At 42.0% G+C, this 22,742-nt stretch overlaps 2 protein-coding genes across 2 annotated transcripts; both read left to right on the top strand.

Annotated features, from left to right (window-relative positions):
- Positions 1 to 3,501: 3,501 nt before the first annotated feature.
- LOC135105193 (uncharacterized) lies at positions 3,502 to 22,536 on the top strand. Its single transcript, XM_064013281.1, has 14 exons — positions 3,502 to 5,169; positions 5,637 to 5,802; positions 5,927 to 6,097; positions 6,284 to 6,408; positions 6,930 to 7,158; positions 11,698 to 11,823; positions 12,278 to 12,433; positions 12,840 to 12,975; positions 13,736 to 13,907; positions 14,508 to 14,646; positions 15,105 to 15,339; positions 15,649 to 15,873; positions 16,761 to 16,880; positions 16,974 to 22,536. Exons 1-14 carry the CDS (start codon positions 4,214 to 4,216, stop codon positions 21,800 to 21,802), a joined length of 7,785 nt encoding a protein of 2,594 aa, XP_063869351.1. The 5' UTR covers positions 3,502 to 4,213; the 3' UTR covers positions 21,803 to 22,536.
- Positions 7,497 to 10,727, top strand: LOC135105194 (uncharacterized). The gene is made up of 2 exons (XM_064013282.1): positions 7,497 to 7,997; positions 10,067 to 10,727. The coding sequence occupies exons 1-2, from the start codon at positions 7,674 to 7,676 to the stop codon at positions 10,700 to 10,702; spliced, it is 960 nt and encodes a 319-aa protein (XP_063869352.1). The 5' UTR covers positions 7,497 to 7,673; the 3' UTR covers positions 10,703 to 10,727.
- Positions 22,537 to 22,742: the final 206 nt, after the last annotated feature.

Raw genomic sequence — 22,742 nt, 5'->3', positions numbered from 1 at the left:
AAGATAAAAGACTGAGGATAGTGGTTAACTCTCGCATTAGTGGACGAATTGAATATGGGTGAAGCTTGTGTAGAGAGACCGCAGGATGGGGGGAACATAAAGATTAGCAGAAGAGCAGTTAACGTAAAAGTAGCGGTAGATTTCAAGAGATGCACCATTGCAGCAAAGAGAGATAGTCAGCGAGGAGAGTTGTTGATGAAATGAAATGTTTTTTATTCTATCCTGTTTCTGTTTTACCTATTTATTTTGTTTATTATGGTGTGAATTTCATCGTGTTGATTATCTATCATTTCTTATGAAATCTTCAAAAACTTTGTTTTGAGAAAGAGGAACACCATTTACTATATATATATATATATATATATATATATATATATATATATATATATATATATATATATATATATATATATATATATATATATATATATATATATATATATATATATTAAGTAGATATTAAGTAAATGGGGTAACTACAGTCTGGAAGTCACTGCTATGACCAGACAACTAATTATTGAGTGCTTTCTAAGTATCATTATGAACGTCATAGTTTGAAGACATTATTTTATGAGGGGAATGTTGCATTTATCTCATCATTTATGCTTTTTTTTTTTTCCCCGTCTCTCTCTCTCTCTCTCTCTCTCTCTCTCTCTTCGACAGATGTGTGCCGCGCGCCTGGACCTCCAGTATCATCATACCGATTCCAAAGCCCGGCACGGACAAGTTCAGGCCTATATCAGTTACATCCTGCTTTAGTAAGGTGATGGAGCGCGTCCTCCTCAATCGGCTGCTGTTTCGGCTTGAGAGCAAGTTATCTCCCAGACTCTACGGCTTCCTTCCCCAACGTAGTACGCACCATTGCCTCGTGGAGTTGTACGCTCGCCTCACTCCAACTAGTGTTGTCGCTTTCATAGACCTGAAGAGCGCCTTCGATGTCGCCAACATGGAGGTCATTCTCGACCAGCTCGTGGACTTCGGAATTACGGGCAACCTCCTGGAGTGGGTGCGGGAGTACCTGCGTAACAGAACCTCCCGTGTTTTGTTCAAGGGTGCGAGCAGTACAGTTCAGAAGTTCTTGGTACTCCTCAAGGTGGCGTTCTTAGCCCATTCCTTTTTAATATCTTGATGCACCGTATGCTTTCCTTACTTCCTGACGTCCCTGGCATCACAGTCACCTGTTATGCAGATGACATTTGCATCCACGCGCACACTCCAGCAGTCCTACAGCATTTCCTCCACTCGTTCTCTATCTCGTCCTCCTTGTGTGGCCTCATCATTTCCCCAGAAAAAGGCCGTATTTTTACTCTTCGGAACCAGAGATCCCTCCCAGCCTTTACCGTGGAGCACAGTGTCATCCCTGTGTGCACACAGTATGTTTACCTTGGTGCGCCTGTGAGAATTCTCTCATCCACGCCCGCTCGTCAGCGAGTTCATCCTGTGGTTCGTGATCTGACTCGGCTGCAATTACGCCTGACTCCTCTTCGGTGGCCCCGTAATAACGCTACTGGTGTCTCCATCCCCGTGGCCAGGACGAATTACACGGCCTACATTCGATCAGTCGTTGACTATCTCTCCCCTGTGCTTGTGCAGCTGCCCAAATCTACACTGGAGCCTCTGGAAAAATTCCAGAACACAGTCATGAGACTCATCTTAGGCTGTCCCATGTCCACCAGGATAGTCAACATGCTGCATGAGCTTGACCTCTCGCCACTAATTGAAAGGATCCATGCAAATGTCACCTATTTCACCGTCAAGTGCCTCCATTTCCCCCATCTCTCCTGTCACTATTCGCAAGTCATCAGGACCTTCCTTCAGCCTCATCCCCACCTGCCTCGGTTGCAGCCCGATGGCCGTGCTCTCATCAAAATTGTCTGCTCTCAGCTGCAACGTTTGGACATCAATGTTCCTGTGGCTGACATTTTCTCTCCACCTCCACCCTGGATGCTGCCACTCCCGATGGTCCATTTCACTCCCACCTACAAGGCTCACCCTCCCGTCCTGCAGAAACAACTAGCCCTGGACGCCATAGCATCGGTCTCGGCTACCATCGTCACGCCACACCACCACTACACGGATGGGTCTGTGCAGGCGGACGGCACAGCAGGGTGTGCAGTTTTCTCTCCTGACACGGCACCTCCAGCAGAGGGCTGAGTTGGACGTCGGCTGCCGGCTCAGTCCAGCTCCACCTTTTGTGAGTTGCACGGCATCCTAGATGCTGTGAGTCTCCTCTGTGAAAGACGCCTCAACGGTGTTGTCGTATGCGAGTCCCAGGCAGCCCTTCATGCCCTTTCTTCGCCAAACCCAGTCTGTCGTCATCTGGTTAACAGGATCCTGATGGCCCTGGCCTTCGCTCATGACCGATTGTTGGTCATTAGGTTTCTTTGGATCCCCTCCCATGTCTCGCTAGCTTACAATGACACAGTGGATCGCCTGGCTAAAGCTGCTTGTGGCCTGCCTGCCTGCGACGCTGGCCCTGCCCCCTCCCTCCGGTGCCTCAGGACCAGGATCCGAGCAGCCTCCATACTCTCTACGGCCGACATGACTGCCGACCAGAGGGCGGCCAGTGTTACTATTCAGCACTATGATGCCTTTCGTCACCATCGCTTCAAGTATCGACGTCGGGGGCTATGGGTGAGGAGGCATAATATGCTGTCGGCGAGGCTGCGGCTCGGCTACCGCCCTCTATGGCAGGTGGCTGGCTTGGGAGACGAGCCTCACTACACCTCCTGTCCCCTGTGCCACTCTCCCAACTCGAATCACTTGCACCACTACTGCCTGGACTGTCCTGCTGTGGGAGGCCTGCTCCCGCGCGAACAGCCTCTCCTCGCCGTGTGCCAACACCTGCTGCAAGGCGACCATCTAGACCTCATGTTAGCCCAACACCCACAGTTTGACGGCTGTTAGCAATCAGTGTCTTTCATTTTACCAGCCCTCAACTATTTATGTCACCTTTTACCTTTAGCATTCCTAGTTTTTCACTGTTGTATTAATCTTTTATTTTGTTGTTTATTTTTTATTAATTCTTATTTTTTTCTATTATGTTTATTTATTTATTGTTTTCTTTATTTCTCCATCTATTTCTTTGTTTAATTTCCTTGTTTATTATATTTATTTCTTTATATAATTTTCTTTCTTTATTGATTTTCCATATTTATTATTATTATTATTATTATTATTATTATTATTATTATTATTATTATTATTATTATTATTTATTTATTTATTATTTTATTTTTTTACTTATTTGTTTTTTTGTCGTTACTGTTCTAACTACACTTGTTCTGGTTATTGTTATTGTTCTTGTTATTGTTCTTGTTATTGTTATTATTGTTCTTATTGTTCTACTATTGCTCTTCTGTTAACTTATGTTTTTTTTTATCGTATGTATAGTCTGACGCCTGCCTTGTGCGCAATAAATTTATCAAACTCTCTCTCTCTCTCTCTCTCTCCAAAGTTTGTATATTAGGTCCTTTGCAACCTCATATTCTTGATTGTAAGTATAGTCAAATAGTAATTTTTCCATAATCCTTCTTTCTTTCTTTTTTTCTTCTTCCTTCGCCTCCTCTTCTTCTTGTGACCTCTATTCACTACAGTTAGGAGTAAACAAAAGTTAAGACACTCTTCATGTTTAAAGATTATTATTTTATTTTCTTATGTTCACGTAGGAAAACAATTTAAAATTTCGACAACAATATGAGTTTATATTCAATCCGATTGATATAGGGGAAATAGATAAATATTTCCACAGTCTACAACATATGTGAGATATGTAATATCTAAAACAAATAGATTGCCTGCTGCAATAATTATTTAGCATAATAAATAGTCACTATACTAGTGTTTCTAGTTGTTACTGAAGATTATTGAAAGGTTTTTGAAGTCAAAGTGCATTTTAGTTCTACCTAGGTAGATTTTCTTCGTGCCTTTTCTCTTTTGCATCTCGAATTAGCCAACCACTTCGGTAGTTTTTCTTTTGTTCTCTAAGATTCTGATGGTTGGAAGATGCAAGCGTGATTGATGAGGGAATGGAGACCCTCATCAAGGTAAGAGGATGTGTGTGTGTTTGAAATGGAGTGACAGCTGAGCTGCTGATGACCAGTGCTGGAGGTGGAGAGTGTCAAGCAGCTGGGTGCCGTGCCGCCAGCCACAACATGAACCTTCGAGAACACCAGTGCGGCTCATCGAAAGTGTTATTTGTTATAACTCGGGAATGTATTCTACCGTGCAAGCTGTCCTAGTGCTTGACCTGAGCAACTTCGTAAGTCTGTGTTCCAGTGAGAGTGAGATAGAACACCACATCGCCAAAATAAAGTTGGTGAGCTTGAAGTTGTTGCTAAATTTTGGCGCGAAAACCGAGCGGGCAGTGGAAGGCGTTCGGTGGTCATGGAAATTTTACGATTCCCGCACCTTCAGGCCGGACACCAGTAGGAGGCAGTTCTTGGACTTAGGAAGGAAGGCTTTTGGTGAATTTGAAACCGAACTTACTGACAAATATTGCAAGGCCTTCGACAACCAGCAAGAGGGATGTGAACAGTCCGGGTGTCGGCGGCCACACAGCTTTGTCCTGAAGAAAGCTCTGCAGGAGGTGTTGCTGGACTACAACTGGGACGGCCCGGACATCAGTTCACCTGTTAAGACAACTAGAAGGAAAAATGGCAGTGTGGGGCAAGCACCGCCACCTTCCAGCGGTGGGACGTACAATGCTGTGGTGGTGGTGGCCAATGTGCCAAGGGACTCTGAGGGGCCCTGCGAAGGATCCCCAGAAGACTTTTTTGCCAACGTGCTTGACGCCGCGATGGTCAAAGCCTTCCAGGAAGATAGAAAAATATCACTTAGCCTTATAGACCTGTGGGAGGCTGCCAATTGTCCTCTGCCCTCCAGACTCAACACAGAACTTGCCAAGCTGAGTGGCAGCCTGCATAGCATAACAGATTTTATCCAGACACAGCCCAGGCAAGTAGCCAGGACCCAGGGCTCGTCTGCTGCCACACCAGAGTGTGGCCAGAATGGGGCTGCAGTATCCAGCCAACAAGTGCAGCTGCCATGGCGGAGTGCCCGGACCAGCCGACCCAGGAAAGCTCAGCCTGGCCCAACCCTGATGTGGGAAGATGTTACTGGAATATCACACCTGAGCATCCAGCTTCAGGTGCTGGCTGTGTATGGCAGGTGAGGCGTTGCTGTCGCTGGTGACAATGCATTTCAGTTTTAAAATATAACAAACTTAAAGAACTTTAAAATGTTAATAAATGATGTGTCATAGATACTTACACTTTGAATCATGCAAAGGCAAACTGCTTATAATGGTGGAATTTTATATAAATTACTTCAGCCCGCCTGTTACCTGAAGACCACTTGTGAAATAATACTTCAGTGATCCTCTTATTCATGAAGCTGCTGTCATTGCAGACTGACCAATAGCATTGTGCATTCATTAATAATCCAATCTCAGGGAGAGAGAGAGAGAGAGAGAGAGAGAGAGAGAGAGAGAGAGAGAGAGAGAGAGAGAGAGAGGTTTGCTTGGAGTTTCTTAAATTAGATAGGAGCTGAGAAAGATGTGTGGTGAAGGATGGAAGAGAACTTAATCATGCTGTGAACTTGTACATGATGATGATGAAGCTTATGCTCTTTTACAGCTGTTCCCGAGCGTGGGGCAGTGCAGCAGTCGTAGGAGTTGTACATACCAGCCAAGTGGCTCTGTTGGCTCTAGCCCAGGAGACAGCCAGCCTGTACATGTGTGTGGCTGCTGGTGAGACCTTCGGGGCCATTGTAACAGTCCTTGCCACACACCAGCTTTCTCTGGTCAGTATCTCAGTCATGTTTCTTTCCAGTTATTAAAGAAAACATGTCTGAAATGCATAAAAAATAAATCTTGAACACAGGGAATTGTGGTGCAGCCACAGGATCATTGGATGTATAATTGCAGGTGCTGCAGCTTAGTGGTGGCAGCCTGGCATTGCTTAGTCCATGGGGAGAGGGAGCAGGGTGTCTGGCCCTTGTGTCTGCATCAGGTTTGGCTGCCTTGGCCCCTGACATGCCTGACTGCCCTCCCAGCACTCTTCAGTTTGTGTCAGCAGCTGTAAGAAAATGTCTTAAGGTAGGTTGCATAGCTGTGATAATAGCAAGCTTTATGCTTTATGACCTTGCTGTCAGTCTATACATACTATACATTACCATATAACACATACCAAGCTATCTAGACTTGACTTTAGCACTGTAATCTTGACTCAGCTGTACAGTAGGGCTGACGTGAGTTGATGTTCTTATGTACCTTGTTTTTAAGAATGCTGCTCCACATGCTGAGCAAGAATCATCCTCCAGCAACCGGTGGTTCTCAGCCAGCATGGTCCAGTGCTGGTTCAGGCCAATCCCCTACCCAGCTCTCCCTTCCCTGCATGCTAGGAACAAGTGAGTGCTATTACTGTAAGCCAGACTTAATGAAATGAATATCAGGAAATCAAAGCAACAAATTTTACAGCATTAAATACGTGTAGGACTCACAGGCCAGGTAATATTCTCATGCCATCACTATTTTATCAAAAGCTTGTTTGTGCATATAATGTATGAGGTTCATTTGCTGTGAGTTTTTGTGTTCACAATAATCTTTATGTTAATCCTGATGTATTTTGCAAATTCATTATAAGTTCAACCAAACTATGATTCTGATGAAGGCAACATGCTTTTGTATAGCACAAATTTTACCAATTAAAAACTGAACCCAAAAGCAATCTGCTCTTTTTTTTTCTTTTTTCTTTTTTTTTTAAGTACCATTTGATGCATCTTTTCAGAAAATGCTTTTAGTACTCATGGTCAGCAGTTCTAAGATAATTTTGTATGATGGATGTAATGGAGCTGTATTATTAGTTTTCCTATGGCTGTAGGGTGATACAAAGTTTTCAGAGAAGACTAGGAGTGTTGGTGCTTTGCAGATTGGCACCACATCGGAGAGCAATGTTGGAGAGGCTTCAGAAGAAATACAGACCTCAGATTCCCCAGCCACTGGCCACAGGAGAGACAGGCCCACTTGACCTTGTGGACATCACTCAACCCCCAGGAGAGTCTCAACCATCCCAAGCTACTTTGGCTAAACCCACCATGACTCGGGCTCAGCAACTACTCAAGAAGAGCCACATAGTCACTGCACAACAGAGGGTGAAGGTGAGTCTTGCAGCAACATTGGTTCTGCTCTCATTGCTCTCTCATCTCATTCATCATCATTCAAATTCTTGGTGAAGATAAATACGTGTAGGACTCATAGGCCAGGTAATATTCTCATGCCATCACTATTTTATCAAAAGCTTGTTTGTGCATATAATGTATGAGGTCCATTTGCTGTGTATGCATTTGCTGTATCACTTACATGATACCGAAGATTATTGAACTTAGATTGATGAGGAGCTTAGGAGATGAGTATATAACGTGAGTGTATAACATTGCTTCATTATGATGTTTTAGTTATCATCATCATCATCACCATTTGTTTAGTGTACTTAAGGTACGTTTACACCGAGGCAAACACTAGCAACCTGGTAGCATGCTAACTGGTAGCATGCTATCAGGTTGCCTCTGTTTGCCCGGTTGCCTGGCAACCAGAGTTTGCCTGCTACCAATTTGCCAACGGTTGCCGGCTATCCGCAGCTGATGGGTTCAGTTGCCTGGTTGCCTCGCTCGCGATGGTTGTGTGGGACATAAACACGGTTAAAAAAGTGATTGAGGAGTACCGGGAGAGGAGAGTCCTCTGGGATTTATGTGACCCAGCATACAAGGATAACAAAAAGAAAGTTAAGATCTGGGAGGATCTAGCTAAAGTGTTTAATTGTGATGTGAAAGAAATAAAGGATAAAGTGAAAAATCTGCGCACTACATTCCACAAATACAGAAAAAAGAAAAGTGGATCAGCTACAAGCGAACAATGGATTCACTACAATTCTCTCACCTTCTTGCTTGAAGTCGATGCACCTAAAAAGGGACTGTCCACTGAAGAGGACATTTCTCAGGTTTGTACATATCATATTCATATTGTAGTTGCTTTTATTTGAACGTTATAACATGTGTTAATATTCATTTATGAGGAGAGTTATTTTATTGCTTATACTAATGCGTGTGTGTGTGCTGACGTGTGTGTGTGTGTGTGTGTCATGGATATAAACGCGAGCAGGATTCATATAAATGGATAAGACATTGGAAATGTTATTCAATTTATTTTATTTCATTGATATCGCTTTCTCTCTCTCTCTCTCTCTCTCTCTCTCTCTCTCTCTCTCTCTCTCTCTCTCTCTCTCTCTCTCTCTCTCTCTCTCTTTCTCTTTAATCTTAATCTACTTTCTGCATATACATGATACATGGCGACATATGTATGGTTGAAAATAAGAAAATGAACTCATTTAGAGTTTAACATAATAATATTAAGAAGTCTTAACTAAGAACAAAAACACCTCTGCGCTTCAGTTTTTTACAATGGAAATTACTATGTGCACAATGGAAAATTCATGAAGGTCCTTCTTGCTTGATTAAATGCAAGCGTCTTGCCACGACACTTGTCCTTCTCTCGACATAAAGTAAGTTCTAAACTCATCTCTGACATTTTTTGCATTTTGTGGTGCCCTTCTAGGAATTCTCCGAAGATTAATAATTCCAGAGTCTCCTTCAGTAATAGTTCTCCAGCTGCCAAAAGCTATTGTTCCGTCTTGCCTGTCACAGTCAAAAGATCCTGGCGGGGTATAAATCATTCGCGAGTCTTTTCTTTTCCTTAAGAAATTATGTAAATAGCAGCAGGCTAGAGTTACGAGCTTCGTGTTCTCTACATTCAAAAGTAATGGCTTTCGGAAGACTCTAAATACTGAGGACATTATGCCGAATGTATTTTCGATAATTCTACGTGCACGACTAAGCCTATAATTAAAAATTCGAGAGGCTTTGTCCAATGAAAGACCAGGGTACGGTTTTAACAAATTTTCACTTAGAGCAAATGCATCGTCCGCCAGGAGAACAAACGGTAGGTCTACTTCTCTTCCTGGCAAAGGCTCTGGAGGTGGTAGATTCAAGGTCTTATTTTCCATTTTCTTGTAAAATGTGGTCTCACGAAATACACCCCCATCTGATATTCTTCCTTGGCATCCTACATCAGCAAAGGTGAAGCAATAATTTGCGTCACATACAGCCATTAAAACTGTACTAAAAGTGCCTTTGTAGTTGAGGTACATACTTCCACAATTTTCTGGGTTCTGCATTACAACATGCTTTCCATCAAGGCACCCTATGCAATGAGGGAAATTCCAAGATACCTCAAAATCTCGAGCAATTTGCCTCCAATGATCTTCCGATTGTGGAATCTGAAATGAAAAAAAAATCCTATGTATTATTAGGTCTCTACTATGCTTTTCAGCAGCTCTGTTACCTCGATTTTCTCGATTTTCTCGATAACGAAGTGTTGGATCACTATTATACTTCGCCACAGTTTATTTCACACCTAGCGCTAATTTTTGACTGCATAGTGCATTACCAAAAGTGTATGAGTAAGCTATATACTTATGGCAATTTAGAGAAAGTCACAATATCCAGAGAGAGCATTCGGACACAGCCATCACTACGTCATACCCCGGACCCAACCCACCTCTCTCCCTCCTTCCCTCTAGCACTCGTTATCCCTCCCTCTACGTATTTTTGTCCGAGGGAGGGATAACGAGTGCTAGAGGGAAGGAGGGAGAGAGGTGGGTTGGGTCCGGGGTATGACGTAGTGATGGCTGTGTCCGAATGCTGTCTCTGGATATTGTGACTTTCTCTAAATTGCCATGAGTATATAGCTTACTCATACACTTTTGGTAATGCACTATGCAGTCAAAAAATAGCGCTAGGTGTGAAATAAACTATGGCGAAGTATAATAGTGATCCAACACTTCGTTATCGAGAAAATCGAGGTAACAGAGCTGCTGAAAAGCGTAGTGACTTATGTGAATGTATAAAAGCGATATAGATATTTCCCATATTCCAGACAATTTCCACACATTTGTAACGAGCGCTTCAATAACAATTTGCATATTTGCAATTATCATTCGTTCTTTTACAGATTGATGATGAAACTTGTACTTCTGATGATCAGCTAACTGAAATTGGTGAAGCTTTTCAAGAAGAGGGAGACCGAGACTTGGAAGAGTTCGCGAAACCCGTGCCCTACAGCGGGAAAAAAAAAAGAAGAGTGGCGTCCAGAGATACTGACGCCAAAAGGGCTGACGAGGCTTACGAAATTATGAAAGCAGCCAGCAACCGAGACGACTGTGCTATTTATGGGGAATATGTTGCTAGCGAGCTACGCAAATTAAGTGGCTATAGCCAAATGATGGTCAAACATGCAATTAATAATATTCTGTTTGAAGGAGCACTGGGGAAATATGATAAACCCAACCCAACTCAATTTCCAGTTCCAGTCCCTACCTCGAGCCCAATTCCACATTATCACAGCCCTGTTCCAAGCCCAATTCCACATTCTCACAGCCCTGTTCCAAGCCCAATTCCACATTCTCACAGCCCTGTTCCAAGCCCGCTTTCAGTTCCAAGCCCAAATCAGTACCCAGTTCCCCTTTCAACTCCAAGCCCAATTCCCCTTCCTACTCATAGCCCAAGTCCCAGTTCAAGTCTATCGACGACTGAGATACAGGAAGAAGCCTCAAGTGATACCTTTTCACTAGTACATTTTGTTATGTAAAATTAAATAGAAGGTTTTGTGAAAAGATATTTTCTTTAATTCCTTAATGAAACAATAATAGTGTACAGTTAGTATCAAAAGTCCTTTAACTCTTTCGACCGTATTTCATAGATGAATTAGGCTCACAGTGTTCAAAGACTTTTGACACTGACTGTACAATATTGCACTGGTAAATGAAGAATAAACTATCTCATTCTTACCTCAATGTATTCTTTCAAAACTCGAATGATTGCTGTACACACTTCGGGGATGAAGATACTTATTGCAGACTTAGATACTCTGAAGAGATACATTAGCGAAGCATACGAATCTCCGGTCGCCAAAAATCTTAGCGTGCAATGAAGTTTAACTTCGGGAGGAACACTATCCCGAAAATTAGTATCTTGTTTTCTGATGTGTGGACTAATCTTCATCAGTAGGTACTCAAAATCACTTCGTGACATTCTACTAAAATTTTCAAACAGTCCGCTATCCACAACTTTAAGAAAAAGATCTTGTTGAAATATGTTGGTATCATTGAACAAACTTTTCCGCCATAACTTCCTTTTACGTTTCTTCTTGGAATTCAATATGAGAAACGCAGCTGCTGCGACTGCCTGCACCGACATCTTGAACAAAACTGACTGCAACCAGGTTGCTTTGGTGTAAACGGTTCAGTCGCATGCTATCTAGTTGCCTTCGATAGCAGGAAACCTCGGCTGTAGGCAACCTGATAGCATGCTACCAGTTAGCATGCTACCAGGTTGCTAGTGTTTGCTTCGGTGTAAACGTAGCTTTAGCTTCCTTTATGGGACAGAACAGTTCATGTGCTTGGAGCAATGGATTTCCTTCTCTAGATGCAGTTCCGAAAGAAATCATGAGGAGAATGTTAGAAACTCCTTATCCAGCTTGTAGGGATGAATGATATAACAAAGTTGAGAAAGATTTGATGTCACCATTGTCACCATGCTTGCACACATGCTGCTGTCTGCTAAATTGTTGGTTGTGTTTTGCAGGAGCAGCTTGCTGAGGAAGAGGAACGAGTCCAGGCTACAGAGAGGAGAGCAGCCCAAGCCTGTGAGCGTGCCCTCAAGAGTCAGGCACTGGAGACGCAGATCCTAAACACTGTTTCTGATCCACAGGTTAGTCTTAGTTCAGCTTAATGTTAGTGAGGCACTGGGATACTTTTTTCTCAGTTTCTCCCTTGCCTTGAACAAAATGAAAAAGTTGGTAAAGAATTTATTGTACATACTTGAATAAAAAATAGTCTTATATATTGTAAAATATTTACAAAATAGAGCACTAGAGAATTATAAGAAAATTAAGTTTTATTTATGTAGCAGTAGAATTCAGAAAGAAATTGTTATTCTTATCTTCAGGTTGTGGTACTGGTTACTTTCAGGGATAATACATCTAGTGCTTTTTGCTGCTATGCAGCTTTGAACCCTAATGAAGAATGCGTTATATTTCTTTTCAGTCCTAGTGCTATCTTATGCCTTGTAGCTTTTAATTTTGTTTCCTTGAGTTGTGTAGTTCAGTGACAGTGACTTCATATTTGTATCTGAACAGCTATTATTTATGATTTCCTCAACACAGGATGAAAGGGAGCTGGTCCAGTCTCTGATGGATCTGCGGGAAACAGCTGGGGTGGAGGCAGACATCTTCACTACTGCCCAGACCATTATCAATCTGGCACTGGTTCATATCAAGAACACCACTGTCACTGCCACTCCTGCTGCTGCAACCATGCAAGTCTGTATCCCCTACATTTAGTCTTACAGCTTGATGATGTACAGGGAGGCTATTCAGTATGGCTGCAAAGATTTTGAAGTTTTCAGGGGTTGGATTCATTGATTCAGGGGGTCTGGTGTATGTATGCACTTTATTAGGTGTACTGGTCAGTGGAATGGCTTTCATGGTACAGTATATGAATACTATTCATCACTGGTTTGTAGGTTTGTATTTTCCCTGGAAATATAGGATGACCTTTGAGTTTAAGAAATTCTTATCAAGCTTCAAATGTCTTCTTATAAACTAGCATAAAGTGAGAGATCCTGAGTTTTCTTAATTTTTATTTTATACATAATTTTTGATTCTCAAGAAATGACGAAGACCAACCACCAATAATTTATTTCTGTTTTGGTCTTCTTTTCATCAGGAGGGATTGGACCGAGTGTTGGGATATGGGGTGCTGCAGTCAGCTGCTGAGATCCTCCACCGCCCACAGCAAGAGACACACCTTCATCAGTACAAATTGCAGACTCTGCTACATCTGGAACTACTGTGGGTGCTAGGTGAGTGTCCCTTGCATGATTGTGTGTGTGTGTGTTCTAATTGGTTTGATGGGCAAGAAAGATAAGGAATGCTCAGGTGATTTAGTTCCTTGAAAAGAAAGAGTGAGGAAAGTAATCAAAAGATGAGTGTGTAGATGTAAGGGTTGAGAGGATAGGGATGGAGAAAAGGCATTAAGAAGTAGAGGTGCACAAGAGCTGTATCATTCAGCTGAGAAGACATGCATGGATGCTCCTTATTTGTTGTTGCATTAATAATGGAATTATTAATTCATCCTGTTATAGTCAGACTGGAAACAATGTCAAGGCAGGGTGGTAGGGTGAATGTTAAGAATATCAGTGGAATCTGTGAGTGTGTATGATTTCCTTAATTATTACTTGCCCATTTATTTCTTTTTTTCTTTACATTTGTTGCTGCTGCTGCATTTTCTCAGATGTCACCTGACATGTATGGAAAAGGCACATGAAAGATTATTTTGCTTTTTAGCTCATACTTGATTATTTAAATACTACACAGACAAAAGCATGTTACAGCAGTGTTTCATTACTTCAATGTAAAATATTCTATACTGAAGATGGTGATGTGTTTGTGAGAAGACTCGCAGTTTCTAAATGATATTGGTTTGTAAAGACTTAAGAGCATGAGCATTGCTGCATTTCAGCCACACATTTAAATTTCTTCCTGGCTATGTTGTAATTTACTTTTAGAGTGAAGGTGGTTCATGTACATTTCTGTGTCACCATGAAGTGTTTGTGATGGCAGGATACTCAGCATGCAGCAAGCAGAGTGAAGGGAGAGAAGAGGAGGAAGAAGAGGAAGTGAGTAAAAGGAAGGAGCATCATGTTGAAGAAGTGATTAAGCTGCTGAGAGCCATATCCCTTCATCATGATCCTTCCACCATGGCAAAATTTCTTCAGGAAATTGTTTTGGAAAAGTAAGTTTACCACATTTATTGTTTACTCTATCAGTGCACATGTTGTTCATGAGTGAGGATTGGTGTGCTCTGCCTGGCTGTTTGTGTGGCAGCACCATGCCAATGTTACTGTTGCATTGACCAAGGGAAGGGCCTTGACTGACAAGTTGCACATAAGTGTGTTGCCCAGGTGACTGAGCCTTATCTTTGTCAACATTTACCTTGCTTTTCAAAACACTGGTGATGTTTTTTGGTTTTCGTGTATTTTGAGTTGAGGTAGTGTGCAGCACTCATTACTTGACAAAAATCTTGTTATCCTAGGATAACTAATTGTGAGAAAGGGAAGTCATAGTTTACTCTAAATATAATAAAGGAAGATGAAAGAAATATAAGTTACATGGAGTGCAAATCTGTGGGAGGGAACTTGATGCAAACATGTTGATTACTATAATAGTACTGAGATGCTTAGTCATTCTCTTTGTTAATACAAGTCTTACCCCTTTTGCTTCTTTGAAAATGTGTCTGAGATATGCATGCCTTTGCCTTGTAGCATATGCACCATACAGTGAGAAACATTCACTTGCCAGAAGTGTGAAGCATATATTGTTTTCTTACCTTCAGCTACCTGGAGACACTTGGAGATGTGCTACTAGAAGTGTATGAGGAACTCAACCAACCACTGCCTCCTCCACTGCGAGATATAGCAGGTGATCTGCAGTCCATTCAAAGCAACTGGCTTCCTCCATCTGTCAAATCACAGGTCAGAAGACACCACTGTGTTGCCTTTGAGTACCAGGCAGATATCTCCTAAAGCAGGTTATGTTATTGGTTATTTTTATTCATTGGTATATATATATATATATATATATATATATATATATATATATATATATATATATATATATATATATATATATATATATATATATATATATATATATATATATATAATATGAGGCTGAACCAGGGCACAGTGCAGAATTAATATATTCTATTATTTATTCTAGTTTTCAAAAATGAATTAGTATAGGTGTCATGAAAAGGATGAATAGTGGTGTAGTTGCTACTGTGCATAATTCATATGGTTTGAATTTTTTGGTCAGGCTTGCATACTTTCACATTTTACTGAAAAAACCAAGGTTTTCTACCTTGTAGATAAAGAAAAAAGTCTAAATCCACTTATATGTGATGTTATATGATTTTGTGTTCATTATACAGGGAAGCCCAACCCAATATAGTGAGAGCCCCACTGGCTCAGGGGAAAACCCTGGCTCTAGCCGCTCCAGGGAGGGCAGGCGGCAACGCCTACGGCCACACCCATCTCTGCAGGAGGCCAACAAGCGTAGCATTGTAGTCCCCAAGGTTACAAGAGCCATTAGTCGCACCCTTAGTGAGCAGGTCAGATCCTCTGCTGGCCAGCCTTTCTCCTCTAGTGCTTCTGGAGCTGCTGCAGGTGAGGAAACTCAAATGTAACTTGTACTCAGCATTCACAGTCTCCCCTTGACATTCATGGTTTTAAGTTCCATAATTTTGAAAATCAATGGGGTAGCCCATGGTTGTGACTGGCCACCATTACCCACTTTCTACTCACACAGTAACTGTGCTAGTATGTACACCTGGTCCTGCAGTTAAGAATCAGTAATCTGGCAGAGTCTGTTCTTGAATCCCAGATTCCAGTGTGTTAAGAGGAAAGGAAAGCCTATAAACTATTATATTAGTTAGGAAAGGACTGCATCATTGAACATGTTTTTTTTGTTTTCAGAATGTAGTGGTGCTCCAGTAAAGAATGTGTGCAGGAATCTCTTTGAACTTGGAGAGACTTCTCTGGCCTCTGCTAAGAGCCACCTCCAAAAAAGTCACACCCAGCCTGGACAAAACACCACTCCTAAGAAGCCCTCACTGTTGGTTTCAAAGGTGCGGCAGCCTCCTCACATCACCCCTGTTAAGAAGTTCACCTTTAGATCTACCACTCCTCGTTTTAAAGCAGGTAATGACCTTCCTGTTGGCTTGCTTTAAGCTACTTTTGCTTCTTTATTTATAGTGAATCTCCAAAGCAGCAAGCTTTGCTACACATTTAATAACTTCTGCTTTTATCTTCAATAAATTGATCAAAATTTATTACTGTATTTTATTGGAATATTCAACATCATGGTAGTTTTTTTTGTTTATGCTTTTCTTTCTCAGTGAAACCTGCAGAGAATGGCCATGATAGAAATGCTCAGGGTATCTCAGCCATACTTACCATTCATATCAAATGTTGCTGAGCATAGATGTCCACCATCCAGTCCCCACTTTACTTTCATCCAAGGCTTCCCGGTTTACCTCAAGTTTTATCAGTGCCTTCATCATCCACTTTTGTATTCATATCACTCATAATCATATTTCTTCCTTTCTTAATCTCTTTATGCAACAGTTTCCATGTCTTCCTGCCGGTCACTGCTTTTCCTTCTTGCTGGAAGTTTGTTTTCAGTTTATCAGTTTCCAAGAAAGATGGCCATTCCTGTTGTGTTAGCTTTTTTGACAGTATACCTTTCAAAAGATTTTGAATCCATCCTCAAGTGTCTTTTCCATACACATTGGAAATATTCACTCTGTGCCATCTGCATGTGTTAATTTTATTTGAAAAGTGTAATGTGATTATGAAAGAAGCGTGTTGCCATGTTCGTAGGATTCCATCATCATCCTTACTTTGGTTTTCATTTCTACTTGATACTCAGTTATTTTTACTCTTTCCTTCAGTTAGCTTCCCCCATATATTATTATTATTATTATTATTATTTATTTTTTTTGGGGGGGGCAGAGTATGAAGGTGTAACTCAGTTTTATAAAGTAAGTTAGCTGTGAATCCCAACTCATCTACATTCTTCCCCACAGGAAACAGGCTGCTTATCCCAGAGACACCAGAGAACAAGGTTGGTTCTACAGTTTTCAACCACAACCGTTGCCATAAGAGCATGGGTACCACCTGCATTGGAGAGAGCCCTGACATTAAGAGTAAGTGTCTCTCACTGTGTTGTCATTTGTTATTTTTTTTATTTATTTTTTGTTATTTATTTATTTTTTAACTGATGACAATTTTTTCCACAGTGTCTTGCCATGAGCTGAGCAAGTCCACACCTCGCAGGCTGCGGGCCAGTCTTACTGCTGCTCGTAGAAACTCTTTCTACTCTGGTGCTTCAGGCGCTCGCTCCCGTAACTGGGAGCGAGCCAGAACTCAGCTGCTGGCTGATCACATCAAGGGTCATGCTGATCGTCGTCCCTCAGACACTGGTTCCCAGCAGCCATCTGTAAATGCTGGCTTCCTCTTCTCAAATATTTTGTCTGCCAGTCCATTCCTCTCTCCTTCAGCGCAGGTAAAAAGTGCACAGCAAACCTCAAAACAAACAATGACTCCAGATAAGAATATTTTGGCCCCCAACCTGAACATTAGTGTTGGTAATGATTCAGAGAAGAAAGATGACAATAGTATTACAACAAAGCTCACTATTGGTTCTCCACCTGGTAGTGTTTGTGCTGGAGCGGAGCTTCAAAATGAAAAAGGGCTGGCAGCTTCCATGGATCTTGGACACACACCTGTCAAAAGAGTAAGGCGTGTCCTGTTGTTGAGCACACCATCCAAGGCATATTTGGGCACCAGCAGTTCACCAGAGAGAGACAGTAGCACACCAGGCAGCACTGCCACAGACTTCTCAGGATTCTCAACACCTACAAAGAAATCACTTCCCTCAGTAGACAGGGAGCATGTGTCGGGGGTTACTCAAGCTCCTGCCATCTCCATGCTCACTCAGCTACATGACACAAAATGTGCAGAAGTTCTTCATACCACTCAAAACAAGAAAGTCCAATTCACATTGAAGTTAAGTCCCAACACTCCACAGACCCCAAAGAGAACAGGAACTCCCAAGAGTATCCTAAAAACTCCTAACAAAACTCCCTTGAAAAGTTCATATCACAGTCCACTGATTAGTAGCAAACATGCTGGCTCGTGGAGAAGAGAGGATACAGCTGTCACCCCATGTAAACGTGGTCCTGAGGAAGACGTGTACCCTAGCAACCCTGTGGTGAAGGTGGGAAATCTTGTGTCACATAGTGAACATGAACTGGAGTTGCTGTCTCCATCAAAAACTGTCAGACAACCTCTGGACTCAATGCACCGAAGTCCTTCCCTTTCAAAGTACCCCAAGATGTCTCTCAGATTAGGGAATAGTCCACGGAAATCTTCCAGGAGCCCAGAGAAGTCCAAAAATAGTCTTTCAAAATTAAATGCAAATCCTGGAACTTTCTTCAGTAGTGACAGAAAACTAGCAAAGCGACTTGAGACTGCAGGTACTGACTGTATAGTAGAGTGTGATAACACTGATAGAATAGCAGAAGTAGATGTATCTTTGTTGCCAGACATGCCTATAGAAGACATTAATCTAGTAAGCTCTCTCTTATTTGGAACTGTTGAAGTTCCAGATTTGGAGATACCAGTTTTGGAGCTATGTGAGGATAGTTACCTATTGGAGCATCCTGCCAATGTGGATACTTTTGAGGTTTGTGACAGTGATGATGGTGATGATGCTTTATTGTCACCCAAACTTCCAGACCTAGAGGCTACAGTAGCCTTACACTCCAACACAGATGCCCTGGATTTTGGATGCATGAGTCCAATACTTCTCTCAACCCAGAGGGAGTGGTACAATCACAGGGCAGACAGTGGTGGTGGGATTGCCCAGTTCACCACCGAGGTGAGGGACATTGAGACCAACTCTGCAGTTCATGATGTCACTCCAAAGGAGGTTGTTTTATGTCAAGATGTACAAGATGTATCTAATTACACTGACTCTACACATGATGTGACTGAGGCCAGTGGACCAGAATATAATGTGACAAAATACTCAGGCTCCTCACATGGTGCTGTTGGGTCTTCATGTGATGCAACTGGAGACACTGATTCCTCACATGTGTCGGAGGATATTAATATTTTAGTTGATGTGGCTGTGGATGTTGACTCATCACAGCTTGTGGCTGAGAACTGTAGCTCATTACAGCATGCTGGGGAAGAGGCTGGCACCTTGCAGTATGTTGAGGAGGGAACTACTTCCTCACAGGGTGTGGATGAGGATACTGGTTCATCTCAGGGTGTAGATGATTCTGTTTCATCACAGGGTGTGGATGAAGATACTGGCTCATCACAGAGTGTGGATGAGGCTACTAGTTCCTCACAAGGTGTGGGTGAAGATATTGCCTTATCACAGAGTGTGGATGAGGGTACTATTTCCACACTAGATGTGGATGAAGATACTGCCTTATCACAGAGTGTGGATGAGGGTACTGGCTCATCACAGAGTGTGGATGAGGGTACTAGTTCCACACAAGGTGTAGGTGAAGATACTGTCTCATCACAAAGCATGGATGAGGGTACTAACTCATCACAGAGTGTGGATGAGGGTACTACACGAGGTATGGGTGAAGATACTGCCTTATCACAGAGTGTGGATAAAGGTACTGGTTCCACACAAGGTGTGGGTGAAGATTCTGCTTCATCACAAGGTGTGGGTGAAGATTCTGCTTCATCACAGGATGCGGATGAAGATACTGGTTCATTACAGAGTGTGCATGGGGATACTAGTACCTCACAAGGTGTGGGTGAAGATACTGCCTTATCACAGAGTGTGGATGAAAGTACTAGTTCCACACTAGGTGAAGATGATAGTGGCTCTTTCCAGTGTGTGGATAAAGAAAGTGGATCCTCAGAGAGTATGGCTAAGAGCAAGAAATCTTCCCAGGGTGTGGATGAGGATACTAACTCCTCCCAGAGTGCAGATGAGGGCACTAGCTCCTCCCAGGGTACAGATGGAGGTACTGACTCTTCCCAGGGCATGGATGATGGTACTGTTTCTTCCCAAAGTGTGGATGAGGGCACTGGCCCCTTGAACACAAAGGCTGAGAGCTGTAGTTCTTTACAGAATGTGGCTCAAGATGCTGGGTTCTGTGATGTGCCTGAAGACACAGGTTCCTCACAGAATATGGCTGAACTCGGTGATTCCTCTCAGACTGTAGCTGAGGATAAGGCCTCCTTCCATTGTGTGGTTGAGGGTGTTAGCTTAAATGGTGATGCTGCACACAAAGGCTTTTCTTATTGTAGAACCAAGACTACAAACACAATTTCTGCATTAAATGCAAATGAAGCTACTGATGAGCTCTTCATGACTGAAGATGGGCATGCTGTGCTTGATACGGCTGGAGACAGTTGTGTTGATGCTAATTCAGAGGATGCTAAGTCCATGAGTTTTGTGAAACAGAGTGATAATCCTAGTCTGACCTTTGGAGCAAGGGATGATGGGAGTTCATCTGCAAAAGAGGAAGACTATCCTACATATTCAAAGTCAGGCCTTATAACTGTATCCAGCAAGCTAGATAAACAATTGTTGGAACCACCAGTCAAAGTAAAAGTGGTCAGGAAAGCACCGAGAGTCAAATATAATGAAGAAAGTTTATATAAGTCACCCAAAATGGCTTCCCCTACACATAAGAGAGCTGTGAAGGCACGCCAAAAGGGTAAAAGGAGTATAAGTACAAATAGTGAGGAGGAACCAAATCAGACAGTCAATCAGGAAAATGTAAGTCGTAGAAGAGTACTTCGGAAAAGGATCAGAAGACAGGCTGCAGTGCAAGCATGTCGCAAACTTGCTGATTCAGTGCAGGAGATTAGTAGTGATGATGGTGAGAGCCATGGATGGCATCAGCAGAATTTGAAGAAAAGAATATTTGATGATATCCTGACTCCTGAAAAGATTAATGTTGGTGAGACCACTCTTCCCTTGAAAAATGTTGAGAACTTGCCTTACACCCCAAACAAGCCAGGATATGGAGATAATGTTGCAAAAGATGCAGAATCAATACCAGCATCAAATGTACAAAATACAGGGGAGCCAAGTGATACTGTAGAAAGTTTTGTCGAGCAGGAACACAATTTTACTGTGGTTAATGACTTTTCTGAAAAACTGTGCAAACAGTCTGATTCTCCATCTCTCCAGAGCACCTCACTTCCCAGTGCTGGTACTGCAGGGACCAAGAGAAGGCAACCAGGAAAACAAAGAAAGAAAAGTAAAGGTGTGAAATTGACTCTTACTCGCAGTGGAGACCAGTACCAAGTCACTAAGACTCAGATTTCCCGGGCTAGCTCAGACCCAAATTCCAGTGGTGATCTGGATTTAAATCTTAGCTGCTCTGACTTAAATGACAATTTGGATTCTTCAAAATCATCTGCCCCAGGCTCCTCGGGAAAGATCAGCAAGAAAAGAGAATCCTTTACACTGCTAACACCGCACAGATTCACTCGTCACATGTCCCGAGACATAAGTTTATCCCCTGATGTTTACCAGCAGTTAATTACTCTTTCCCCTCAGAGGCTATCCAAGAAACCCAAAGTAGATAGTGAAGTGAATAAGGGAAAGAACTGCAATAATACTATGGGTCAACCCATGTATGCCTCCACCCCAAGGGACCCTGAAAAATCTGAGGAATGGATAGTACGCAACAGGAGTGACTCTCCTTCTACAAAGACTTTTGTTCGCACACAAAAACGGAAACATCAGATTATTGCCACACCTCGTGTGAAATTGCCTCGCGTGCAACGAGCTAGTCCCACTTGTCAACAAGGAAAACAGGAAGCTGAATCCACTGAAGACTGGTCTCCACTCTTCTTGAGGAAAAACCGAACAAATTACTCAAACCCGTCCATCCAGAGTTTGTTACATTTGTCCTCGGATAAGATTCTGTTGGACCAGAGTCTTAACCACAGAAGAAAAGATTCTCCTAATAAGAAACAGCAAAATCTTATGCCTGAAGAATCTTCAGCATCACCATCTTCAAATAATGTGAAGTTGCGCTCCAGTAGAAGGCTCCTTTATTCTTCGACAGCAAAGTGAGTGTAAATGTACAAAGTTGGTGTGAGATCAGCACTCCACTGGCAGACTGTTTGGTTCAGTTCATGCATTATGAAGTGCCTGCCTCAAAGTTATGCTAAGTGAAAATGTGTGAAGGATTTTAATAAGGAAAATAATCTAGCCCATGAACATGTAAGTATCCTGCCTCCATCTCATCAAAGGACAGGACCAAAGTCACATATCAGAATTATGTGCCAGAAATGCAAGGTACCGCAATTCTTTACTGAAAACATCATACATCTGAATATGCTAATTACATGATTTATGAAAGTAATAAGTACATATAAAAAAAAAAAAAAGTAATATCAATTGATATCTGGTGATGCCATTGATGTTCTTTGAAAAATTTATAGCAAAAAACCATGTAAATTACATGTGGAAGTGCATTCTGGAAGTGCATTCTCCACAGCATAGATTGATTCCACCTTTATTCAGTGAGAAGCAGAGCAGTGGGCATTCGTGAATGAAGAAAAAGCACTGTATGTTATCCTCACCTTTATGAATCAGTGCATTAATTTCTTGTGTTTAGAGGTCTGATTTGTGTAAATCCAGTGATGTGTACACTTGCTGCTTAAGTCAATTTATTTTTGCCATTGTTATTTCTTTAATAGCCAGTTCAAAGCTGGAGACACCAGAACACGGACACTGTGCACAAATGCATCCATCTCAAGTTTAGAGGGTACCCAGTAGGAATCGAGTAGCCATGCAACACTTAAGATCTCACTATACAAGGAGGCAAATTGGTACAAACTTGTGAAGGAGCACCTTGCAGGACTTGGTATTGCTTTGTGTTTTCATTGAATGTATTAAGTGCTGCCATATAACTTAATAATGTTCCCTGTAGATAATGTCTATACTTTATATATATATATATATATATATATATATATATATATATATATATATATATATATATATATAT

The sequence above is a fragment of the Scylla paramamosain genome, chromosome 11 (assembly GCF_035594125.1).
Source record: "Scylla paramamosain isolate STU-SP2022 chromosome 11, ASM3559412v1, whole genome shotgun sequence".
NCBI classification, from domain to species: Eukaryota; Metazoa; Arthropoda; class Malacostraca; order Decapoda; family Portunidae; genus Scylla; species Scylla paramamosain.
The sequence above is the reverse complement of the archived record's forward strand: the minus strand, read 5'-3'. Positions and strand labels throughout refer to the sequence as shown.

What these genes read in the sequence shown, in the direction of transcription:
- LOC135105193 (XM_064013281.1), top strand. Translation starts at nt 4,214, where the DNA reads ATGTATTCTACCGTGCAAGCTGTCCTAGTGCTTGACCTGAGCAACTTC. An exon ending in GTGCTGGCTGTGTATGGCAG is followed by an intron (nt 5,170 to 5,636) that starts GTGAGGCGTTGC and finishes GCTCTTTTACAG; the next exon opens with CTGTTCCCGAGCGTGGGGCA. An exon ending in CTGTAAGAAAATGTCTTAAG is followed by an intron (nt 6,098 to 6,283) that starts GTAGGTTGCATA and finishes CTTGTTTTTAAG; the next exon opens with AATGCTGCTCCACATGCTGA.
- LOC135105194 (XM_064013282.1), top strand. Translation starts at nt 7,674, where the DNA reads ATGGTTGTGTGGGACATAAACACGGTTAAAAAAGTGATTGAGGAGTAC. An exon ending in CTGAAGAGGACATTTCTCAG is followed by an intron (nt 7,998 to 10,066) that starts GTTTGTACATAT and finishes GTTCTTTTACAG; the next exon opens with ATTGATGATGAAACTTGTAC.